This window comes from Balaenoptera acutorostrata, chromosome 9 (genome assembly GCF_949987535.1).
Source record: "Balaenoptera acutorostrata chromosome 9, mBalAcu1.1, whole genome shotgun sequence".
Taxonomy (NCBI): domain Eukaryota; kingdom Metazoa; phylum Chordata; class Mammalia; order Artiodactyla; family Balaenopteridae; genus Balaenoptera; species Balaenoptera acutorostrata.
In genome coordinates, this window is record NC_080072.1 from 83,814,202 (window position 1) to 83,840,777 (window position 26,576).

Below are 26,576 nucleotides of genomic sequence, written 5' to 3' on the forward strand. Positions count from 1 at the left end.
AGGGCTTTTATCATAAATGGGTGTTGAATTTTGTTGAAAGCTTTCTCTGCATCTATTGAGATGATCATATGGTTTTTCTCCTTCAATTTGTTAATATGGTGTATCACGTTGATTGATTTGCATATATTGAAGAATCCTTGCATTCCTGGAATAAACCCCACTTGATCATGGTGTATGATCTTTTTAATGTGCTGTTGGATTCTGTTTGCTAGTATTTTGTTGGGGATTTTTGCATCTATGTTCATCAGTGATATTGGCCTGTAGTTTTCTTTCTTTGTGACATCTTTGTCTGGTTTTGGTATCAGGGTGATGGTGGCCTCGTAGAATGAGTTTGGGAGTGTTCCTCCCTCTGCAATATTTTGGAAGAGTTTGAGAAGGATAGGTGTTAGCTCCTCTCTAAATGTTTGATAGAATTCACCTGTAAAGCCATCTGGTCCTGGGCTTTTGTCTGTTGGAAGGTTTTTAATCACAGTTTCAATTTCAGTGCTTGTGATTGGTCTGTTCATATTTTCTATTTCTTCCTGGTTCAGTCTCTGCAGGTTGTGCATTTCTAAGAACTTTTCCATTTCTTCCAGGTTGTCCATTTTATTGGCATAGAGTTGCTTGTAGTAATCTCTCATGATCTTTTGTATTTCTGCAGTGTCAGTGGTTACTTCTCCTTTTTCATTTCTAATTCTATTGATTTGAGTCTTCTCCCTTTTTCTCTTGATGAGTCTGGCTAATGGTTTATCAATTTTGTTTATCTTCTCAAAGAACCATCTTTTAGTTTTATTGATTTTTGCTATTGTTTCCTTCATTTCTTTTTCATTTATTTCTGATCTGATCTTTATGATTTCTTTCCTTCTGCTAGCTTTTGGGTTTTTTTGTTCTTCTTTCTCTAATTGCTTCAGGTGCAAGGTTAGGTTGTTTATTCGAGATGTTTCCTGTTTCTTGAGGTAGGCTTGTATTGCTATAAACTTCCCTCTTAGCACTGCTTTTGCTGTGTCCCATAGGTTTTGGGTCATTGTGTCTCCATTGTCATTTGTTTCTAGGTATTTTTTGATTTCCCCTTTGATTTCTTCAGTGATCACTTTGTTATTAAGTAGTGTACTGTGTAGCCTCCATGTGTTTGTATTTTTTACAGATCTTTTCCTGTAATTGATATCTAGTCTCATAGCGTTGTGGTCATAAAAGATACTTGATACGATTTCAATTTTCTTAAATTTACCAAGGCTTGATTTGTGACCCAACATATGATCTATCCTGGAGAATGTTCCATGAGCACTTGAGAAAAATGTATATTCTGTTGTTTTTGGGTGGAATGTCCTATAAATATCAATTAAGTCCATCTTGTTTAATAGAACACCTATTAATATACTCTATCAGTAGTTCAAATAGAAAGATCATATTTTCTTTCTCTTTGCTCTAGTCTACATAAGGACTCAAATAACATTCATCTCTTAGAGGGAGAAAAACCATATGAAAATAACAATGTAAATATACACTTTATTATAAAAAAAATATTGCTTAAATCAACAGAAGAAAAACTATCCTTACTGATGAAACACTGGAGGCATTTCCTCTAAAATAATAGTTAAGAATGCCCATTTTCCTTATTTTAATGTTTATTTTATCTGGAGGTATGTGATAAATATAAAATTTCATGAATATGAAATAAAAGCTGTGAATAGTAGCAAGGGAAAGATAAGTTTATGATTTGCAGATAAAATTTTATATGTAGAATTTTCAAAAGAAAAACTAAGTGAAAGATTCTCTACAACAATGAATGTTCAATATGGCTGCTGAATTAAATTTATATATAATTAAGAATCAACAGTGCCTGTCATTTTCTTTTCTTAACATTCACAGCAATAACCAGTTGGAAACTATGGAGGAAAGTATTTTCATTCAAAACAGTAGGAAAATACAATCTATTCAGGAATATCTTTATCCAAAAATTTGAGGAAGTTATGTGAAGGAAAATCTAAACTTTTGCTTAAAGATAAAAATATAATATGTGGCTTAATGATTACATAAAACATAGTCCTAAGGATGTACTTATTTAAATTCCATTAAAACCCCCTTTTAGTTGTCAGAAAACTTACAACATCTTTCTAAAATTCATCTGAAAACATGTACAATACAAGAATAAGAAGATTGTGAACAGGGAGAACTAAAGAAGAGTATAAAACAACAGTAATTAACAGTGTGATGTGGCATAGCCCTGAAAGATAAATCAGTGCATGTAACAGTAATGACTTCTACTATCAAAATTGCCCACTATGTGACAGGCAGTGTAACAGGGAGGCACTTCATACACATAATATTGTACCTGCTCTATATGAGTCAAGTGTTAGTGTACCCACTTCATACTTGGAAAATTGTGTCAGAGAAGTTAGCTAATTTATTAGAAATTATGGATTTTTATAGATGCAAGATTTAAAAGAAAGACTCATGCTACATTGTAGGGGCTAATCAGAGAGAATAATTTCCTGACTTTCAATTTTCTAGACCCGATTTCCAGAGACATGGCTATTTTTTTGTTTTCCACTTGTAGGAATATTAGATTACCTGTTGTATGCTTACTTTAAGACTGTTATTTTGTTTTTTATTTTTATTTTTTGAAGCTAGCTTGAGTGGATTCCAATCCCTTGTAGTCAAAGATTCCCTAATGTAAAAACCAAAGTCTAGTATCTGTATTATATATTCTCCAAAAACAACTAGCCCAGAGCACATTCTAAATTAATATTAAAGACAATTAGTAAGAAAATGAAGCATGAATCAACAAGTATTTCTTTCACAGTTTGTAATTCATTGAAAAAATATCAATAATATCCTTAATAATAGTATCCCATAATTCATAGGAAACAACATATATAATTTAGAGATAGATAAAAAAAAAATCTTAAAAGCAATTCTAAAAAAATTATTGATGAAGTAGTACAATATTTCATTTAAAAAAGTAAAAGTAAATGCAGAAAAATATAAATGGATGTCATTACTGAAAATTTCAGTGTTCTACATGTCACATAATAGCATACACAAAATAATATCAAACTAAGAAATACTTGCTAACATGACCATGATCTAATAACATAAGAACATGATCTAATCCTTCCTTCTAATACAGGGAGGATTTATACAAGTTGATAAGAAAAACACAAAAAACTTGAAACAAAATAGGAAAATAATATGAATTAATAATTCATATTAAGATCTAGCTAATAAAGATATTTAAAATATGTTCCAATGAAATTGACTATTTTTATCTATTAAATTAGTAACAGTATTAAAAAGAGGCATTTATCTTCATTTCTTTGCCAATCATTATCGGCTTTATTTCTTGTGTGCATATAACAAATCTTGACAATAAAAAAATGTAGAAGTATTTAGACTTGCATCTAGAAATACCAAAAAGGTTAACAAGTATTATTTCTTCGTTAAAATTTTTGTTTTTCTATACTTAAACTTTGTTTTGTAATGAGCATGACATATTTATGGTAAAATGAGAAAGCAAGCATAATTTTAAAAGAATTTATGAAGCATTAATGCAGCAGTAGTATAGGAATGATTTTACCCTGTTATTTTTGGAGGATGGGCAGTTGGGAAGTTTATATAAAAATATTCTTAATTAAGTTGACCTTTTAAAATAGTAGATTCATAGGAACCATAATGCCTTAATTTTCCTGGAAAATATAAAGAGAAGAGAACATGAGTAATTGGGCTCCTAGAGATAAGATATAAATAGAACTCATCTCTCCTGTGAGATGTATCTTCACAAAAGGGCTATGGACCTGTCATCCCCAAATGGGAAGATCTACACTAGGGTCTCATGGCCTCAGCATAGATCCAGCAATAACAGTTGACACTGTGGTCCAGGCAGCCCTCATCACAAACAGAGAAGGGATGTGACTCAGCAAAACTGACTTCTCTGAAGTCAGGAAGCTAAACACCTGCTCTACATAGCATGTTTGTGCATGCATCAAAACTAAATATTTTATATTCACTGAGTAGCTCCTTGAGAGAAATGAGGATTGAAATGTTTTCTAGCAAGCTACCATTGGACTATTATCATTTCATGTTCAGTCATTATACAATGGCCAAAGTCAAATAAAACTACGGTTTCACCAGCAACCAGTAAGAAAAGGCAGATAAGACGAGCTTCAGTGACTACGGTGCTGCAGCACTCTGTCATTGTTCTCCATTCTGTCCAGACATTTTGTATAGACTATGAGCAGGGAGCACCCAAATCCACTTCTTGGATACATTTACCTGAATGCTTTGCTTGATTTTAATTCCCTAGGAAGAGGTAGAAATATCGTATCATGGATAGTCTTTCAATCGTGGGCATCTGGGTCAGTACATTTGGGGTCTCAAATGAATGTTGAACCTAAAATAGTAAAGAAATCTTTTTAAAAAAAATTTAAAGGGAATTCTGGACTTCTTCTCAGAAGTGAGTATATAGTATATAGTTTGCATTAAGGCTGTGGTCAGATAGTACAATATAAACAGAAGAACTTTTTAGCTTTTCCTTGGATATTGTACCTACACAAATGAAATAGTACTCTCAAAAGCACTCGTTAAATAAGCAAGGCTCTCGGAATCAGAAAAACTCACTCTGGTTCTACGTAGTGTGCTTCCAAAAACTTCCTCTTTAGATAAACTTAGAGTACAGGAAGGAGTATCAAGATGACTTAAGAGTTTCAGGATTCACAGAAAAGCTTTGCAAACAGTTCTACAAAGTTTTCTGGGACATAAATTGAAAAGACATGGAGATTCCTACCTTTCAAAAAATCTCCTCCAAATGATAACACCAAGAATATTCGTTGAAGTAGTAGATAAGTTGGGAAATGAAGAGAGAGCCATTTGTGTAAAGTATCCAAGAAACATTACCTGAAAATAAACGGTTTTAAAATAATGGAGGAATTCAGCCACCATATAAGTGTACAAGACTCTTAGAGCCATAGCTTTTGAACAAAGTTTGATTTTGGTGCTTCGTAGGAAGGAGGGAGGCCAAATCTGGATAATGCTGAGATGTTTCCATAACAGGCCCAGAGAAGCCATCATAGACCCTCAATTATAAATTCCTTTGACTTTCTTAGTAGGCAGGGCCAACATTATGGCCTCTAGGACTGCAAGTAGTAGAAAAGAACATAAATCCTTTGAGCATTTACTACATGATAGAATAAAAGAAGCCAGGTCTTGACAGTCCTTGACTCTGGGCCTCCTCTTCATCCATACTGTTTTAATACTTTAATTTTTTGCACTTACTGTTTTATTGAGTGAACATCTTTTGAATTACTACCTCTCTTTACCATTGCAATGTGATCAAATTTCTCTTATCAGAAAAAGCTAATATTCTCTTAATTGTCACTTTATCTGCAGCTACCTTCCTATATCTCCTTCCTTTTTATAGTTAAATTTCTCCAATTTATCTCTACTCAACATCTTCATTTCCTCCTAGCTTGTTCACTTCTGTCTGTCTTCTCCTTCCCACAGCAACTTTACCAAATGACTTTCCCCAAGGTCATCCATGACCTCTAATTCATTAAGTCTAATGGTCATTTATCAGGCCTCACATTTACCTGGTCTCCCATTCACATCAGAAAATATTGGTAACTCCAACAAATTCTTCCTTCATAACTCTGACAACACATCTTCCTAGTTTTCTTATTCCCTGACCATACTTTCTTAGTATAATTTGCTGACTAATATTTCTGTCTCAGATCCTGAACTCTAGAGTTCTTCAAACCTTAGCTTTAGGATCTATTCTCCTTCTATTCTCTGTTGCTAGATAAATTGATCCATTTTTAGAATATTAGATATCATTCTTAGGCAAACATCTCCCAGAATTCAAATGCTCTCTCTTCTGGAATATACAGCTATGTAACGCTCCACTCTTCATTTCATCTTGAAATATGCCAAAGACATCTCAAATTTTCTTTCAGGGTTCCCATTTTAATGAATGAACCAGAGTTCTCCACTTGAAAACTTGAGTCACCTCAATCATGTCTTCATGTTCATCAGACATACTCGCTAAACTACTAGGCCATATAAATTTTATATACTAATTATTTCCTGGATCCAAATATTTACTTCATCCCAAGACTATCATTATCACCTATGGCTTGTAATACTGCAATAGCATTTTAACCTATCTCCCTACATCTAATATTATTGTACTGTAATTCATTCTCCACAGAATCCTCACAGTGATCATCTTAAAAGAGACATACAGATGGCCAAAAGGGTCATGACAAGATGCTCAACATAACTAATTATTAGAGAAATGCAACTCAAAACTACAGTGAGGTATCACTTCACACTGATCAGAATGGCCAACATCAAAAAGTCTACAAATAATAAATGCTGGAGAGGGTGTGGAGAAAAAGGAACCCTCCTAAATTATTGGCGGGAATGTAAATTTGTGTAGCCACTATGGAAAACAGTGGAATTTCCTTAAGAAACTAAAAATAGAGCTACCATATGATCCTGCAATCCCACTCCTGGACATATATCTGGAGAAAACCATAAATCAAAAATATACATGCACCCCAATGTTCATAGCAGCACTATTTACAATAGCCAAGATATGGAAGAAACCTAAGTGTCTATAGACAGATGAATGGATAAAGAAAATGTGATATATATATATATATATATATATATATATGTATATATATATCTCACAATGGAATACTATTCAGCCATTAAAAAGAATGAAATCATGTCATTTGCAGCAACATGGATGGACCTAGAGATTATCATATTATGTGAAGTAAGCCAGACAAAGACAAATATATGATATCAATTATATGTGGACTCTAAAAAAATGATAAAAATAAACTTATTCATAAAATAGAAATAGAATCAGAGACATAGAAACAAACTTATGGCTTCCAAAGGGGAAAGGGGGGATAGATAAATTAGGAGTTTGGGATTAAAATATACACACTATGATATATAAAATAGATAACCAACAAGGACCTACTGTATAGCACAGGAAGCTATACTCAATATCTTGTAATAACCTGTAATGAAAGAGAATGTAAAAAAAAGAATCACTTTCCTGTACACCTGAAACTAACATAACATTGTAAATCAACTATATTTCAATAAAATTTTTTAAAAAGAAAAAACAGCAAGAAAATATTATCATTTCATTGCTTAAAAGTCACCTAAGCAATGAAATAGTATAAAGTAAAATTAGTAGTAGTATAAAGTAAAATTAGTATTAAAATATATTAGTGCAAAAGACCAAATCCTTCCTTAACATATGAGGCCTCAAGTTATGTGGCTCTTGTGTACTTCTCCAAATTCCTTCTGGTTACTGTCCCCTGGCGCTGTGTTTTAGCCACACTGGTTCTCTGGTTCTCTTTTCTAAGCTCCTTTCTTTCTTTCTCACGCCCTCCTTGTACAGTTTTTTGTTTTTTTTTTTCTGTCTGGAATATTCCTCTCTTACCCTTGTCAGCCTAAAAATGTTAAGAGGCAATAATCAAGCAAAAGCATTTATTTGGGATCAAAGAATTGCTATTCAAGGCACACAGATTTGGGTAGCAATCCAAATAGTGTCCCACTAAGGATCAAAATCAGAGGTTTTTAAGACAAAAAAGGGAATGTCTACATAATTTGCTTACAAAGAATTTTGATCGGTGTTGCAAGGCAGAAAGCTAGGCTTGACTGAACATGATTGGTTGCCAAGGCTATCACTCAGCAAAAGTCCATTACTGGAGCAAGTAGCAGGTATTCTTGCAGAGTTATTGGAATATTTGGCATATTTGTAGTTTAGTCCAGCTCAAAAGTTCATGTTTCAGCTGGTGAGGATGTGCATAAAGCTCACTTCGTTAATGGCCTCTCGGCTCCATTTTAAAACCACGTGACATAAGTGAGTCTGTTTGATTTTGTCTTTCATGCCCTTGATATGGTTAACTCCTTCATCTTTCAAATGTGAGCACACATTTTTTCTTTAAAACACTTATCACATTTGACAATCATTATTTATTTCTCTTAAACATAACAGATATTTTCCCCCAATTAATTTCTGTCTTCCTGGTCTGACCATACACTCTGTAATGTTTAGTGACCATGCCTGCTTTAGCTGTGTATCACATGCCCTGCACTTAGTACATTATCTGCACATAGTTATGTATATAAAAATATTAATGAAAGAATTTCACATATTAGACTTTATTTCCTCAATTAAATTAAACAATCTCTTAGAGTATGTATCAGACTGCATATACTTTTTAAACTTCCTTTAAGAGCTAAAAACACAGAACTCTTCTTTCAAATAAAATATTATTAAAACTCCAATATGTAAAACAAAGAGAAGTAGAACTATTCCAGTTGTGGAATGGGTGTTTCCTGCATGGTCTTTTTCCTATTTCCCCAGGTAGACTCAGAGGGTCCTCTAATCCCTTCCTAGTCACAAGCAGCCATGAACCAACAGCACTGCATCACCATGGAGCTTTTAAAAAATGAGGAATCTCAGGCCCTGCCCCAGACATACTGAATGAGAAATCTATGTTTTAATGAGATTCTCAACGATTCCCATGCACATTAAAATTTGAAATTACTACACTAAAACACTTAGAACTTGTATAAACTAGGTTTTTTAAACTGCCCTTGTTATCTAAATCATTGATAAAACAATATCATGAATGACTGTTAAATATATTTTCTACAGGTATGACCATGAGCAATCAAGAATATCTTTTATTTCTACCTCTACTGTGACTTTCCTGCCAAAGAAGGATTTTCAGTTACTGACTGCACTCTCATGAAGTCAGGCATTTGAAAGTTAACTAATAACCTAAGACTAGATTCAAATAACAGGCCGATAGGTGTTGAGCAAGCTTTACAGTTTCACTGGTTGGCTCATTTAGTTGTTAGTAGATCATCAGTTGGACCAAATCTGAGAAGATGATACATTTCTGTGCCATTGCTACATCTAAAAAACCTCTTGATTTATGTATAGACTATTTTAGACTATTTTAAATCTGGGTCTTCACCGAAGTTCTGTTTATTTTGAAAATTTCCTCCAGTATCAATACATACAGGTTTCCAGTCATGAAAATCTCAGTACTTAAATATCTTCCCCACCTAAATATCTCATTAGTTAGGGAAGAAATGTTCTTATATTAGTGATAAGATATGATCATAACCAAGCCTGTGATCAAGAAATTAATAGGAGATCTAGAAATTGTTCTCTCTGAAGTCACTTATGTGGAGTCGAAGATTTGAAAGCAATGAAGTCTTTCTCCACATGGCTCTTTGTAATGGCATCATTCCAGATGGAACACTGCAAGAACTGGCCATACCTATATGCAGAGGCTTCTCCCATGTCAGTCACCCAAACAACTCCAGCACCTTCTGAGACATCCATGTCTTATAAAAGATGTTATATTAACACACACACATACACACAGAAAGTCTCTTTTACAATTATTCCTTTCAATATGGCATTTATTAAAAATGCAAATGTCTTGCTACTAGAAAAACTGCCTCACTGACTGGGAACCACATAAAGCTCACTTAAGTTTAGAATGATCATGTTGACAACCTAGTCCCAAATAATCAGGATATTCCTCATTATTCTAGGCTATTTATCATTTCTTTAAAAAAAAGAAAAATAGTACAGCCTTATTACAATTTCTTTCTGGACTGGAACTAAGAGTTATACTGAAATATTGTTTCTCTCCCCATCCCTGGGAAAATGAAGGCTAGACTCTAGACTAATAGAAAAAAGTACATGGCCACTCCCTGGGTTTCCTGAACTCAGACTCACTGCCTCAGCAGGCCTGCATAATGATGACCTTGGGTTTGTCTTTTAGACTCTGGCAGTTACGGCTGTTGAAAATTTGGAAGATTGTATCATCACGAAGAATATCTGGGCCTTTTTCTCTGTGTTTTGTCCCACAGATTCCATCCATGATGTCATGTGACATAAATACAAGGAATGTGCTGTCTGAGGATTGGTGCTCTTGGCGGGCAGCAAACTGTCTTAGCGCTGTTTCCATTTCCTGAAAAAACACTCCAGAATTACTATTGAGGAATTCTCCTTATATAGTTTATACTCAAATAATAGATGGAGTTCACAAAAAGGAGCAGGCACTAAAGAATCAGGTGATTTGGACTGAATGGAATTGTAAGATAAATTATATTCTGACATACAACCAGGAAATTAGATGTGTAAAATATTAAAGTTAGTAGAGATTTTACATAGCATCTAGCCCAATGGTTTTCAATAGAACCTTACACTTAAGAAGATACTGGGAGATGGAGTATAATGAGGGGCAAGTGAGATGATATGTTTCCAATACGAGAGCTTTGCTTTCATCTGTTTTACATGTTGGAGTTTCTGTAAGTTTTTACTAAAAAGAGAGTGACAGAGACAGAGGCAGAGACAGAGAGAATTTTCTATTGACAAAAATTAGAAACACAACAAATTCCTTCATCTTGGAACAGCAGAAAGTTAGATTGAAAATGGTTTGTCTAAAGCCCTCTGGGATTATTTTTGGCACGGCCAGAATCACAACATTTTCTTTATGTGTGTATGTGCAATTTTTTTCTACACACCTGGTTTTACATTTACACATATGATATTGAAACTGTAAAAGTCTCATAAGCTTTTTCTGTAGATATCAGTAACTTTCAGAGCCCAGAGCTTATGTCTCACCCAGGCTATCAAGTAATAGATTCCTCCCAGGTTGAGAACTTTAGAAAGATCTAATATTTGGGGGAAATACTGCTACATAGAGCTGCTCTAAATATTTTCTATGAGACTGTGCATGGGAGGATGCTGAAATTAAGGGAATCCTATTCTGGAGCAAATATAATTTCTATAACATGCATTTTATTCTTACAGATGCTAAGGAAGAGGTTCAAAACTGTTTAGGAGGGAAGGAAGCTTGTCCCACTCTCCTGGTCCATTACCAGAACTGTGAGATCCTCTTTTACAACCACTGAGTATCCAAGGTTTTCAAGCAAATCTTGCATTCCCAAAAGGTCAACCTCAGAACCATATTGATTAGAAAGATAGTCAAATTCTTTGTTGCAGATGATGAGGGCCAGGCGTGTCCAGCCTTCATTCTCCATCACTGGATATATCTGCAATTAACAGACACAAAATGAGTTGCTCCAGACCTCCTGATTTTGCCTCCAAAGTTCATACAAAACAGGCCCTTACAATTAAACAGTGGATGGCTGGAGAGCTTGGGAATGGAAATATACTCTCTTGAGGAAAGAGACAATACCTGAAATTGAAAACATATACTAGGTCTGAGTATACACTCTAAGAACTTGGCTTCGGTTAGGTGGTGGATAGGAGTTCAGAATGTGATGGAAGAGACAGGAAATCAAATGTAAGAACCAGATAATTAGATAGCATGATTAAATAACATCCTGTGCTTTTGGTCTGATCTTAGGACGTTTGTAACAAGAACTAAAATTGAGTGAGTCCCAGTATTTTGTTTAAATGGAAAATCTTCCAAAACATATCATCTCATCTTCCTTCGTTGTCTTCAGTGTATGGAAATGATCAGGAGGACAAAGTTTTAACTTCCCAGGTTGGGAAGCCTGTGTTTCCTGAGGAGCTAAAAGAGAAAAAATGGCTCATTAAACAGTAACATCCACTGCCATTAAGTCATGCAGATCTTTTGACTGGGCTTTCATTCTCCAGAAATGCTTACTGCCAGCCCACCACAAAGTTTAATATAATAAGAAAATCATTTCATACTTAAAATGACTAAAACACAAATATTGAATACTCCCCATTTTGCTTTCTGCTTCTTACTGAACTCACCATAAATTTCTGTTTTTGTTAGTGGTCACAACTTTGATTGCTTTCTCAGACCCAACACACTAGACTCACATAAACATGATATCTAAGATTGGGAAGGAAGCCTAATGTTCATCTTGCCTAATAAGGTCATTATTCAGATATTTGAACTCTGCTGACTATATGCCTACTTTATTATTACCACTCTGAAATATCTCCACTAACAGGGTACTTACAACATTCTAAGGCATTTTTAAACAGTTCTGAGCATCATAAAGTGTGAACTTTCCAAACACTGGTATATATTTTCCACATTGGGAACATACAGAAAAAAAACATCTAATTCCTCTTCCTGTAAAGCCCATGAATTCTCCCATGATTTCAATATACCTTTCCCTATGTTTCTATTATTTTATGTAAATGCCCCATATAAATAATTATTTTTATCTTAATTGTGTTTACTGTACTGTAAGCATAATTAAGACAGGGAAGATGTCTTTAATCTCTGTATTCCCAGTATCTAGAATGATACCTGGCACAGATTAAAAGTTTATGACTGCTTGTTAATGAATAGTTAGTTATGTTCTCATACTTGAAAATAGCTACCAAATATCCCCTGGTTCACCTTTTCGCTTAGGCAACAAACCTTTTATTCCTTCTAATATTTTTGCATAAGAATATCATTGATGGAGAACAAGATGGCTGAGAAGTAGGAGGATGTGGAGCTCATCTCTCCCCACAAATACATCAAGAATACATCTACAAATGGAAAAATTCTCACAGATCACTGGCTGAACACTAGCAGAGGACCTCAGGCACCTAAAAGGACAAGAAAGATCCCTGCATAACTGGATAGGATGAAGGAAAGGAGAAGGGAAAAAGAAGAGGAGAGGAAGCAGGATGGGAACGGCACCCCTGGGTGGGGTAGCTGAAGGAGAGGAGAGGTTCCTGCATCCAAGGAAGCACACTCACCTGTGGGAAGATCAGTTGGGGCAAAAGGGGAGCTTCTGAGGCTATTGGAAGAGAGTGCAGCAACTGGTCTGTGGCAGGGAGGACAGAGTGAGACCTACACAGACAGTCTGTGCCACAGCCCTGCATGCCCCTGCCTGAGATGAGAGTCCACTGGTGCGCACAGGGCCTGGGTGTTGGAACATGGGGTTTGGAGAGCAAACCCGGGGAAAGGACTGCTGTTGGCTGCAAGGAGACAGCTTGAGGGGACAGGAGTGAGGAAATCCACAACCAGGAATGCTTGTGGAGGAAACCTGGACTACCGTAGAAGCAAAGTGCCAAGATTAAGTGACACTTAAGGGGTGGAGAAGCCATTGCAGCTTTTCTCCCCACATGTTGGCCGCTGCCTCCCCAGGCCAGCTCCCTCATGCCCAGGACCACTGGCTTACTGCATGCCCATCACCGTCAGGGCTCTTGTGACCCTGGCCTCAGTGCTGCATCCAAGCTCCCTCCCCACCGGGGCAGACTCGTGTGCTCCAGGGAAGACTCAGGGTGGCCCACATGCAGAGGTGGGGCTGAAACCACAGCTGAGCCCCAGGGAACATGCAACTAAGGAAGAAAAACTCAAATCTCTCCTCACAGCTGTGTGAAGATCCAATTGACACCCCCGTGACCAGCCTTGTAATCTCAGCACCTACAGAATGTCTGAATGGGCAACAAGTGCTCCCACAGCCAAGACGGACCTAGCTTTAGCATCTGAGACATTGTGGGCACATATACATAGGGGTTGGGCCAGGCTAGAGTCAGAGCTGCCCCCATAGCACCCACAGTAGGTCCAGATCCATGACTACTTGCAATCCTGGGACCTGAATTCAGTGGATCTATGCTGGAGGTCTGGTGAAAAAATCTTCTGAGAGATACCAGGGCCAGTTGCTGGCATACCCACAGTTAAGGTGGGTGCCATCAACAGTGCCATCAACAGTGCCGAAAACAGTGCCATCAACAGTGTAACATGAGAGCTCTCACAATGGGTGAAAGGTGACACAACAGAGCACACCCACAGGTGAACAGCTCCAGAGGAGGAACACTCAGTGGCTTCCTTCCCAGTAGGAGTACTGCAGTCCTGCCTACCTCAAACCACAAATCAGAAACACAGCTAAGAAACAGATCTGGGGGCCTCTCTTTCAACAACTAGGGAGCAGACCCCACCTCTGGCAAGGAAGTAGCTATCACAGGGCAAAGGGGAGACCCTGCTCAATATCCATTGCAGGCTCTGGACACTACAACATAAGTCACACCTCCTATAAAGGGAATAACAGCCATTATACAGTGAGGAAAGAGATGGCAGACATCTATACTAAAAACACCTCTTGCACCAAAAAATATTAAACCCATGCAGGTTACACAGAGAGGTTCCACATAAAATAGCCCTCCAATACAGTCTGAGGGTCTGGCATTGGGTGGAAGAAGCCCCAGAGCATTTTAGTCTTGAAAGCCAGCAGGCTTGAGTGCAAGAGCTCCACAGCACTGGGGGAAAAAGAGACTCCACTCTTGGAGAGACACAGAAAGCAGTACCTCCATAGGAATGCAGGCTACAACTACCTAGGGGTCTTAGAGGGTCTCCTGGGAAGGCAGATGTCAACTATCCTTCACTGTGAGGGCAAGGAAACTGGTAGCAGAAGCCCCAGGGAATATTGAATGGAGTGCGATCTCCCAGAGGTCCACATTTCAGCAGCAAGACCTGGTCCCATCCAACAAACTTTAGGCCCCAGAGCTGGAAAGTCTCATGCCAAACAACAACCAAGGTAGGAACACAGCCCCACCCATCAGAAGACACGCTGCCTAAAGTTGTACTGAGCTCACAACTGCCTCAAAACACACCCCTAGACATGGCCCTGCCCATCAGAGGGACAAGACACAGGTCCATCTGTGAGAGGGCAGGCACCAGTCCCTTCCACAAGGAGGCCTACACAAGCCCCTGGAACAACCTCACCCACTAGGGAGCAGACTCCAGAAACAAGAGGAACTAAGATTCTGCAGCTTGTAGAAAGGAGACTGTAAACACAGAAAGTTAGACTAAATGAGATGACAGAGAAGTATGTCCCAGATAAAGAAACAAGATAAAACCCCACAAGAACAACTAAATGAAAAGAAGATAGGCAATCTACCGGAAAAAGAATTAAGAGTAATGATAGTAAAGATGATCAAAAATCTCAGAAAAAGAGTTGAGGCATGGATTGAGAAGATACAAGAAATATTTAACAAAGAACTAGTAGATTTAAAGAACAGAGATGAACAATACAATACATGAAATGAAAAATATGCTAGAAGGAATAAAGAGCAGAATAACTTAGGCAGAAGAATGAATAAGTGAGTTGGAAGACAGAGTGGTGGAAATCACTGCCAAGAACAGAATAAAGAAAACAGAATGAAAAGAAATGAGGACAGTCTCAGAGACCTCTGGGACAATATTAAATTCACCAACATTTGCATTATAGGGGTCTCAAAGGAGAAGAAAAAGAGAAAGGGTCTGAGAAAATATCTGAAGAGATTATAGATGAAAACTTCCCTAACATGAGAAAGGAAACACTCACTGAAGTCCAGGAAGTGCAGGGAATCCCATACAGGATAAACCTAAGGAGGAACACAGCAAGACATATATTAATCAAACTGATAAAAATTAAAGACAAACAAAAGATATTAAAAGCAACAAATAATATACAAGAGAATCACCATAAGGTTATCAGCTGATTTTTCAGCAGAAACTCTGCAGGCCAGAAAGGAGTGACACGATATATTTCAATCAATGAAAGGGAAAAACCTACAACCAAGAATATTCTAACCAGTGAGTCTCTCATTCAGATTCGTTGGAGAAATCAAAAACTTTACAGACAAGCAAAAGCTAAAAGAATTCAGCACTATGAAGTGAGCTTTACAACAGATGCTAAAGGAACTTCTCTAGGAAAGAAAGAGACCAGCAACTTAGAACAATCTTGTACATATATAGACTAGTAAATCAAAACCTCAAGGGAACAACAAACTCCAAAACTACAATAGATATACACATAAAAAAGAAAAATCAACACAAGCACAATACTAAAGATGGTCATCAAACCACAAGAGAAGAGAATATAAGAGGAAGGGGAAAAAAAAAGACCTACAAAAACAAACCCAAAACAATTAAGAAAATGTCAATAGGAACATACATATCAATAATTACCTAAAATGTAAATGGATTAAATGTTCCATCTGAAAGACATAGACTGGCTGAATGAATATAAAAACAAGACCCATATAAGAGACCCATATAATAAGACCCAGTGTATATATATATACACTGTCTACAAGAGACTCCACTTCACACCTAGTGACACATACAGATTGAAAGTAAGGGTATGGAAAAAGGCATTCCACGCAAAAGGAAATTAAAAAAAAGTTGGGGTAGCAATATGTATATCAGACAAAATAGACTTTAAAATAAAGACTCTTACAAAAGACAAAGAGGACACTACATAATGATCAAGGGATCAATCCATGAAGAAATTATAACAATTGCAAATATATATGCACCCAACAGAGGAGCACCTCAGTATGTAAGGTAAATGCTAACAGCCATGAAAGGGGAAAATGACAGTAATATAATAATAGTGGGTGACTTTAATACCCCAATTACACCAAAGGACAGATCTTCCAGACAGAAAATTAGTAAGGAAACAGAGACTTAAATGACACATTAGACCAGATAAACTTAACTGATATCTATAGGTAATTCCATCTGAAAGCAGCAGAATACACTTTTGTCTCAAGTGCACATGGAACATTCCCCACGATAGATCACATCTTGGGCCACAAATCAAGCCTCAGTAAATTTAAGAAAACTGAAATCATATCAAGCATCTTTTCCGAACACAACAGAAATCAATTACATAAAAAAAAAAAAAACCTGTAAAAAACCCAAACACATAGAGCCTAAACAGTATGTTACTAAACAACCAATGAATCACTGAAGAAATCAAAGAGGAAATTAAAAAATAATTAGAGGCAAATGACAACAACAAAAAAAATGATGATCCAAAACCTATTGGACACAGAAAAGCAGTTTTAAGAGGGAAATTTATAGCAATACAATCTTACCTGTGGAAACAAGAAAAATCTTAAGTAAACAACTCAACCCTACACTTAAAGCAACTAGAGAAAGAAGAACAAACAAAACCTAAAGTTAGTAGGAAATAAATCATAAATATCAGAGCAGAAATAAATGAAATAGAGATGAAGAATACAATAGCAAAGATCATTGAAACTAAAATCTGGTTCAGTTTTTAACAAAATTGATAGACTTTTAGCCTGACTCATCAAGAAAAAAATGGAGAGAACTCAAATCAATAAAATTAGAAATGAAAAAGAAGTTACAATGGACACCAGAGAAATACAAAGGATCATATGAGACCACTCAAAGTAACCTTATACCAATAAACGGATAGCCTCGAAGAAATGGGCAAATTCTTAGAAAGATACAAGACTGAACCAGAAAAAAATAGAAAATATGAACAGACCAATCACAAGTATTGAAATTGAAACTGTGATTAAAGAACTTCCAACAAACAAATGTCCAGGACTAGATGGCTTCATAGGTGAATTGTATCAAACATTTAGAGAAGAGTTAATACCTATCCTCTTTAAACTATTCCAAAAAAAATCACAGAGGAAGGAACATTCTCAAGCTCATTCTCCAAGGCCACCATCATTGTGATTCCAAAACCAGCCAAACATATCACAAAAAAAGAAAATTATAGGCCAATATCACTCATGAACATAGATGCAAAAATCCCCAACGAAACATTAGCAAACTGAATCCAACAACACATTAAAAGAATCATACACCATGTTTGAGTAGAATTTATCGCAGGGATGCAAGGATTCTTCAACATATGTAAATCAATCAATGTGATACACCACATTGACAAACTGAAGAATAAAAACCATAAGATCATCTCAATAGATGCAGGAAAAGCTTTTGACAATATTCAACACCCACTTATGATAAAAACTCTCCAGAAAGTGGGCATAGAGGGAACCTAACTCAACATAATAAAGGCCGTATACCAGAAACCCACAGCAAACATCATTCCCAATGGTGAAAAACCGAAAGCATTTCCTCTAAGATCAAGAACAAGACAAGGATGTCCACTCTTGCCATTACTATTCAACATATTTTTGGAAGTCCTAGCCACAGCAATCAGAAAAGAAAAAGGAATCCAAATTGGAAAAGAGGAAGTAAAACTGTCACTGTTTGCAAATGACATGATACTATACATAGAAAATCCTAAAGATACTACCAGAAAACTACTAGAGCTCATCAATGAATTTGGTAAAGTTTCAGGATACAAAATTAATACACAGAAATCACTTGCATTCCTATACACTAACAACGAAAGATCAGAAAAGGAAATTAAGGAAACAATCCCATTTACCACTGAATCAAAAAGAATAAAATACCTAAGAATAAACATACTTAAGGAAACAAGAGAACTGTACTCAGAAAACTATAAGATACTGATGAAAGAAATCAAAGATGACACAAACAGATGGAGAGATATACCATGTTCTTAGATTGAAAGAATCACTGTTGTGAAAATGACTGTACTACCCAAAGTAATCCACTGATTCGATGCAATACCTATCAAATTACCAATAGCATTTTTCACAGAATTAGAACAAAAAAATTTACAGTTGGTAGGGAAACATGAAAGATCCCGAATAGCCAAGGCAATCTTGAGAAAAAAAAAAAAAAAAAAAAACGAGCAGGAGGAATCAGGTGCCTGACTTCAGATAATACTACAAAGCTACAGTCAACAAAACAGTATGTTATTGGCACAAAAACCGAAATATCGATCAATGGATGAGTATAGAAAGTCCAGAGGTAAACCCAGGCATCTATGGTCACCTAATCTATGACAAAGGAGGCAAGAATATACAATGGAGAAAAGACAGTCTCTTCAATAAGTGGTGCTTCAAAAACTGGACAGCTACATGTAAAAGAAAGAAATTAGAACATTCTCTAACACCATACACAAAAATACACTCAAAATGGATTAAAGACCTAAAGGTAACACCAGACACTATAAAACTCTTAGAGGAAAACATAGGCAGAACAGTTTCTGACATAAATTGCAGCAAGATATTTTTTGATCCACCTCCTAGAGTAATGGAGATAAAAACAAAAATAAACAAATGGGATCTAATAAAATTTAAAATCTTTTGCATATCAAAGGAAACCATCAATAGAAGGAAAAGAAAACCCACAGAATGGGAGAAAATATTTGCAAATGAAGCAACTGACAAGGGATTATCTCCAAAATATACAAACAGATCATGCAGCTCAATATCAAAAAACAAAAAAACACAATAAAAAAATGGGCAGAAAATCTAAATAGATATTTCTCCCAAGAAGACATACAGATGGCCAAGAGATACATGAAAAGATGGTCAACATCACTAATTATTACAGAAATGCAAATCAAAACTATAATGGGGTATCACCTCACACCAGTTAGAATGACCATCAGTAAAGAATCTACAAACAATAAATGCTAGAGAGATTGTGGAGAAAAAGGAACCCTCCTACACTCTTGGCGGGAATGTAAATTGGTACAGCCACTATGGAGAACAGTCTGGAGATTCCTTAAAAAAGTGAAAAGAGAGCTACCATATGATTCAGCAATCCCACTCCTGGGCATATATCTGGAGAAAACCATAACTGGAAAGGATACATGCACCCCAGTGTTCATTGCTGCACTGTTTTACTCACACATAAAAAATAATGAATTAATGCCATTTTGAGCAACATGGATGGACCTAGAGATTGTTATACTGAGTGAAATAAGTCAGACAGAGAAAGACAAATATCATATGATATTGCTTATATGTGGAATCTAAAGAAATGGTACAAATGAACCTATTTACAAAGCAGAACTTGAGTCACAGATGTAGAAAACAAACTTGTGGTTACCAGGGTAGAAAGGAGTGGGGAGTGATAAATTGAGAGTTTGGGATTGACATGTACACACTACTATATAGAGACTAGATAACTAATAGGAACCTATTGTATAGCACAGGGAACTGTACTCAATAGTCTGTAATGACTTATATGGGAATAGAAACTAAAAAAGAGTGGGTATATGTGTATGTATAACTGACTCACTTTGTTAGTTTTTGACAGTAAAACTAACACAACATTTTAAATCAACTATACTCCAATAAGAAAAGTAAGAATAAATAAATAAATAAATAAATAAATAAATAAATAAATAAATAATAGAACAATATTTTGGTTACTGGGGGAAGGGTGGGGGAGAGGGATAGTTAGGAGTTTGGGACTGACATGTACACACTGCTATATTTAAAATGGATAACCAACAAGGACCTACTGTATAGCACAGGGAACTCTGCTCAGTATTATTTAACAACATAAGTAAGAAAAGAATTTGAAAAAGAATAGATATATATTTTAAAATAAATAAATAACATTATTGCATCAAAAAAAGGAACAATTACATCCTTTTAATCAACAAGTTCATCAAATTACCTATATCTCTACCCACCTTCTGTTCTTTCCCTCCTACTAAAAAGAAAGATATGTTCTTCCTCTGATCTAAGCGTGATACCACTCCTTATGAGTCCCTTTCCCTCTCACACACAGGAAGTTTACTCAAGCATTTATTCAGCCATATCTTCTATAGCATCAATTTCTACCTCTCTCCCTTCTATGCTATCCCAGTTGGCATATTAGAATCTTAATTTATCTTTTAAAAACACATTTCCTTGACTCTGTTTCCCCTCCATCTATTGTCCCAATTCTCTGCTCCACTTCTCAGCACAGTCGTTAAAGGCATTGTCTATTTTCACTATTTTCATGTTTTCAACTCTGATTTTTCTTTCTTGTATGCATAAAATGGCTATTATCCTCACAACTTAAGCAAAATACCTGTTATTAAGGTTACCACTGACTATTTGTTGCTTTCTTAGCATTTAGCATGGTTGAACACATCTTTCTTGAAAAATGCTCTCTAGGCTTCTGTGATCCTGCATTTTCCAGCTACTCTTTCGAAATCTGTCTGTGTTCATTGCTAAATTTTCCTCATCTGCCAAACTTCCAAAAGTGGGATTATTCTATATTAGAGTCTCTGTTATTCTCTATCAACATCTCTCCCTAGGTGGCCTCTTCTAGGTGGTACCAACATCTCTCTGTGAATTCCTCAGTTGTACATCACCTGTTTATTCAACATTTTCTCTTGGATGTAACATGTTTTAAACTAAACTTACAAAGAAGAACTTCTGATACCATCTTCTTCTATAGATAGGTTTCTCCCAAGTTTTCTCTCAACCACAAGTTTTCTCTCTCTCAGGAATTGATATCTTTCACCCAGTTGCTGAGCCCAAAACTTAGAATCATTTTTTTTTTCTATTGTTTTAATTGGGGTATAGTTGCTTTACAATGTTGTGCTGGTTTCTGCTGTACAGTGAAGTGAATCAGCTATATGTATATATATATATATATCTCCTCTTTTTTGGATTTCCTTCTCATTTAGGTCACCACAGAGCATTGAGTAGAGTTCCCTATGCTATACAGCAGGTTTTCATTAGTTATCTATTTTATACATATTAGTATAAAATACATACAGATTAGTGTATATATGTCAATCCCAATTTCCCAATTCATCCCACCTCCCTCTTTCCCCACTTGGTGTCCATACATTTTTTCTCTACATCTGTGTCTTATTTCTGCTTTGCAAACAGGTTCATTTGTACCATTTTTCTAGATTCCACATATATGCGTTAATATACCATATTTGCTTTTCTCTTTCTGACTTACTTCACTCTGTATGACAGCCTCTAGTTCTATTCATGTCTCTACAAATCCTTCGTCTCTTTCATTAGCCCATATCCAATCCACCTGTAGTTTCTGTTGACTCTATCTCCAAAATAGATCCCAAATATAACCACTTGTCATCATCTCTATTACTGCAACCCCAGCCTAAAAGCTATTATCTCTTAACTGAAACACTTAAATAGCTTACAAGTAGATTTTCTATTCTATGTTTATCACTCCTCTGCTCAAAAACTTCCAAAGGCTTTGTATTGCAAATAAAATCCGAATTGTTTTGCATTCTCTCAGAGGCCCCACATGCTATGGCCGTCCCAGTCTGTCTGACAGCTCCTGCACCCATATCCCCCTCATTTCCTACTCCCCAGCCAGACCAGCCTTCTCTATTACCCTTTTACATGACAAGACCATTCCTGACTCACAGCCCTTGTTCTTGTTTCCTCTTTCCATGGAATGTTTTTGCCTTAAATTTTGGCACAATTCCCTTCCTATTGTTCAGGTATATACTGAAATATAATCTCAAAAGAGTTCTCATAACTGTTCACCCTGACTTATGTGTACCCCTCCCCTCAACAACAATATCGCTTTCTATGGCCTAATCCTCTTTCTTGTGTACATCCCCTGAAATTATACTGTTTATTTTTTGAGAGTTTACTATATATCTGCCTTCACTACACTGTATGAAAGCAGTAACTTTATCTTGCTCACTGCTATAAACACAGTAATTAAAATAGCATACTGTAGATTTTCAATTAGTATATGAATATATAATGTATGAATGGATATAACAATGAATAAAGATGACAAAGTTTTTTATTCCTTTTGTAAGTTTTTCTATACTTTTGAAAATATAGTACTCAGAAGACAATACTATCATTACCCTTTTTCTGGATGCTATGGTTCTTTAATGTGGCCCAATAATTCATCAGATTCTTTGGTGACCACATAGTATGTGTGATTCATGCTGTTTTTTTTAATGTGTTTTTCTTAATCACATCCTTATTCTGTTTTGTGCAGTTGGTAGTTGCCTATATCTTTGATGTTTTATGAATCCTTTCAGAGATGTTATCAACTCCGTTTAAAAATGTGAGTCTCAGAAATGTTGGTTATACCAGCAAATATGGTTAATCAGAGACAGTGATGGGCTCAGTCTTACAGATTTCTTGGGTTTTACTTCAGTTCTCTTTCCACTACACCATAAGGAGTTTCTTTATCTGTCTTTGCTTTAATAATGTCATTATGTGTCCATGATATTACCTATCATAGTTAGAACAGATACCTGGGACAATCTAGCATTCTTCTCAGTTTCATAATCTTCACTTTCAACTTCTACATTCTTAGGAGAATTGAATATCAGGGATGTAAATGCTAACCTTACCTTTAAGGGACTTTGTTAGGTGCAGAGGAGAGAAATAAGCCAGATTTTCTGAGCCTCAGTTCAGTGGTCTTTCCACTATAATGTAGGGACGTTGTACAGCTGCCTTACCCCAAGTAATGAATGAGGGTTCCCATGAGCCACTGGGTTTGGGGGCAGTTACCTGTTGGAGGGAGAGCCAATGCCTGGGCTGATTCAACTTTTTCCTCATCTCTACTTTTTTCACTTTCATCTTCAGATTCTGAGGTGGAATAAAAATTTAAGGATCAATGTTCTATTCTGAAGGTTATTTCCAAAGATGAGAACTGACTGAGAACATAGGATTTCTAGGTTTTTAAGGAAATACCTTCTAACAACACTAGGGGTCTAAGAGTATTCACTTGGGATGTGTGATTTGGAGGTAGTTACCTGTCAAAGAAGAAGATGACTCAGTGCTCTCAGATTCATCATTCTCATTTTCCAGATGAGATCTTGAACTAATAGTAAAATAAAATTTGTTAGCAGAACTAAGTTTATAGAACCTATACACTTCAAACTCTTTCCCTTGCACTGACTAGGAAATGACTATGCTCAGCATGGGACTGACTACTCTATGAAGCATGGAGATTTGCCCCATTCTCTAAGTTCCAGGTTTGTTTTAGAAAACTGTAACTTTGTGCCAAGTGAAAAAGGAGGCAGATTTTCTCTGAAACAAAGAAGAACTCATTATCTTCCTCTTCTGTAATTCAAGGAATATTCAAATTCATTAATCAAGGTTTTCTGAAATAGCACTTTTCATTATGATGAAGAAAAATACATTGTTGTACAAAAGTTAGTCTTTCAACAATAACAAAATAGTCCCAGAGGGTGTTCCAAGAATTCGGGATATACTCATGTGTAATTTTACTCTGAACTAGGGGTCAGCAAACTATGGCCCACTGTCCAAATTCAGCCTGACACCTGTTTTTGTAAATCAAGTTTTATTGGAACACATCCACACTTATTTTGCACTTACTTTCTATCTCTGATTCTATACTACAACAGCAGATGTGAGTAATTATTATAGAAACCATATGGTCCGAAAAGCTTGAAATATTTACTCTCTGGCTCATTAAAGAAAAAGTGTGCCAACACATGCTCTAGAGAGAAGGACACATCTATGTTCCTCAAACTTTCAATTTCCCTATGTCTTCCTTTAGCAAGGAGAAATACAGGTTCTCAGAGATTTGTTCCTTGGGTAATCCACGGCTAAGAAGAAGATGGTGGATTTTGTTCTACTGATCTTTCTGTATCTGGGAATGACTCTAAAGGCCACAGTGTATGGCCAGAGTAGCACAGATTAGTTAAAGACTATCATTTAATTTAATACAGCACCAACACAATTTATTCCTTTAACAAATATTTACTGAACACCTAATCTGTGTCAGACTGGGGATGATGGAACAGGGACTGGGTAGATCAGGGCATTTTGTGGCATTAAATAAGATAGGCAAAGAAGGTGCTAGAAATATGAATAGTATATTATCCACTTGCAAAAAGAAAAAAGAAGACAAAAACTCCATAAGGATAGTAGATAAAGAACAGGTTACTAGCCCTTTACTGAGATACTCACTTAAACTCAGTTGTTTCTTGGGGTTGAAGAAACGGTCCTTAAATATTTTGCCTGCCATTTGCGTTTTCTCAGTGAGATCATCAACCAGGTCTCCAGTCCTGTTCACAATGTGGTCCACTTCTTCCCCTAATCTTTGTAACTCACCCCTAGTTAACACTTTATTTTCCATCAAATCATCAAAAATGCCATCAAGCACGTTCCTGGCCATTAACTTCACCATGTTGACCGGATCTTCTTTTGGTGGTCTTTTCTCTGTGAGAATGATAGGATTTTAGACACAGAGAGGAGCTTAGATATCTGATTCTAGGCCAGTGGTTCTCGATTTTAAATAATCTCCTGAAAAAGCTTGATAAGCAGAGCTTTTTGTATTCCATTCCCAGAAATTCTTTTTTGATAGATCAGGGTGGAGCCCATGAATTTACATTTCTAACAATTTCTGAGGTGGTGCCAAAGCTGCTAGCCTGAGGACCACACTTAGACTAATACTTATGGATGTTCAATTCTCTAATTTTTTTTTTTTTTGGATGGGGAAACTGAGGTCCAGAGAAGTGAAGCAACTTCAGTGTAAGTCAGTGAGAGTTGACTGACTCAGTTTAGTCTTTGTATCACCCATGATGCCTTCACTTCCTGTCATTTTTATCAATACCTAATTTAAAAACACATTATATTCAATATGTATAGCAGTAAAACATATTACACCTGTAAAAGAATGCATTTTTGTTTCCATGGGCAGGGCTGACAGGGTGACTCTCTGTGCAGAGATTGAGAGCACAAACTGTATCTGGTTTGCTCACTGTTATAAACTAAAATTCACACAGAGAGCAGAAATATGTAGGAAACTCAAGTTACTCTGCATTTTTACTGCATGGCCTTTCACTGTGACAAGATAACACTTGGGTGAGAACTCTGGGTCAAGTCCAGAAGTCCAAAGAAAAGCCTAAAATCAACAAGAAAGTTTTAAGAACATAGGTCCAGATTTTCTAAATTTTCCGTTTTTCCAAGAAGTTGTAATGTATTGTCTAAAACACTTTGTTAGCATACTCATTACTGTGCCCCAAGCTTCCATCCCTTACAGTCTCAGAGTAAGATAGTTGTGTCTCGTGTGTGCCCCCTTCATTGCTCCTTCTCCTCTCACCTGTTCCTCCCTCCTGAGCTGTTTCTCCCCACAAAACGTAACCATAAACAACAGAAAACCTGGAGCGACTCACCAGCCATCGCTGCTCCAGCTCCCTGGCAGGAAAAGCGGTGAAAATGAAAGCAGCTTTCTTTCTTTGCTCTCAGTGGACTAGCATTACCTAAAAGGGAAACTGCAGCTTCTCAAATTCTCTCATTCTTTGACAGGATAGAATTTGACTCCTCCTCTGATATGTAGCTTCTCTCTTTTAGAACACAGGAAGTGAATACTGACTTTTCTCCTTACTGTAACAAAGTCACCAGAATGAAATACATACACACACACACACACACACACACACACACACACACGGTCACAAACACAAGTTTCTATGTTGTTTTCCAGACTATTTTTAACACAGTTAATAAGTCAAATTGACCCTTATTTGTCTCTGTGCCACCCCTTAGCCACTAAATAGTAGGGGTGCCTCACTTGACTGATGTCTCCTCAACCCCGGAAATGAAGTGTGAACTTATAAGCCTTGGGGGAAGGGGAGCGAGAAATTGACTGAGAACTGCCAAACAGTTTTAAAAACCCAGATAAATGATCTCTTTATTTCTCTCCTCATCTGCTACTTTGTCAATTCTGGGTATTGTTTATCCATGAGATTCATGTGTATATTTTTATCTGTTAAATGCACAAGGAACTCTTAAAAATTTCTTAAAATAATACATAGATGTTTTCCATGAAAATGAAACAATAGAAAATTTTGTGAAACAGAGTAAGATCATCCAGCTTCTTTAATTTCACATTACAAACATACAACACATATATAATGCAATTATATGTTTAGCTTGCATCTTTGTGAATCTTTTTCTATGCTTATAAAAAAATGCATAATACAAT

General features: G+C 36.2%; 1 protein-coding gene across 1 annotated transcript; it reads right to left on the bottom strand.

Annotated features, from left to right (window-relative positions):
* Positions 1 to 1,827: 1,827 nt before the first annotated feature.
* On the bottom strand, positions 1,828 to 26,133 carry LOC103011794 (inactive caspase-12). Its single transcript, XM_007191231.2, is given in 8 exon segments — positions 1,828 to 4,369; positions 4,763 to 4,871; positions 9,204 to 9,351; positions 9,767 to 10,001; positions 10,915 to 11,046; positions 11,048 to 11,088; positions 24,557 to 24,808; positions 25,765 to 26,133. Coding segments are annotated over 8 exon segments (1,023 nt in total). The 5' UTR covers positions 25,772 to 26,133; the 3' UTR covers positions 1,828 to 4,270.
* Positions 26,134 to 26,576: the final 443 nt, after the last annotated feature.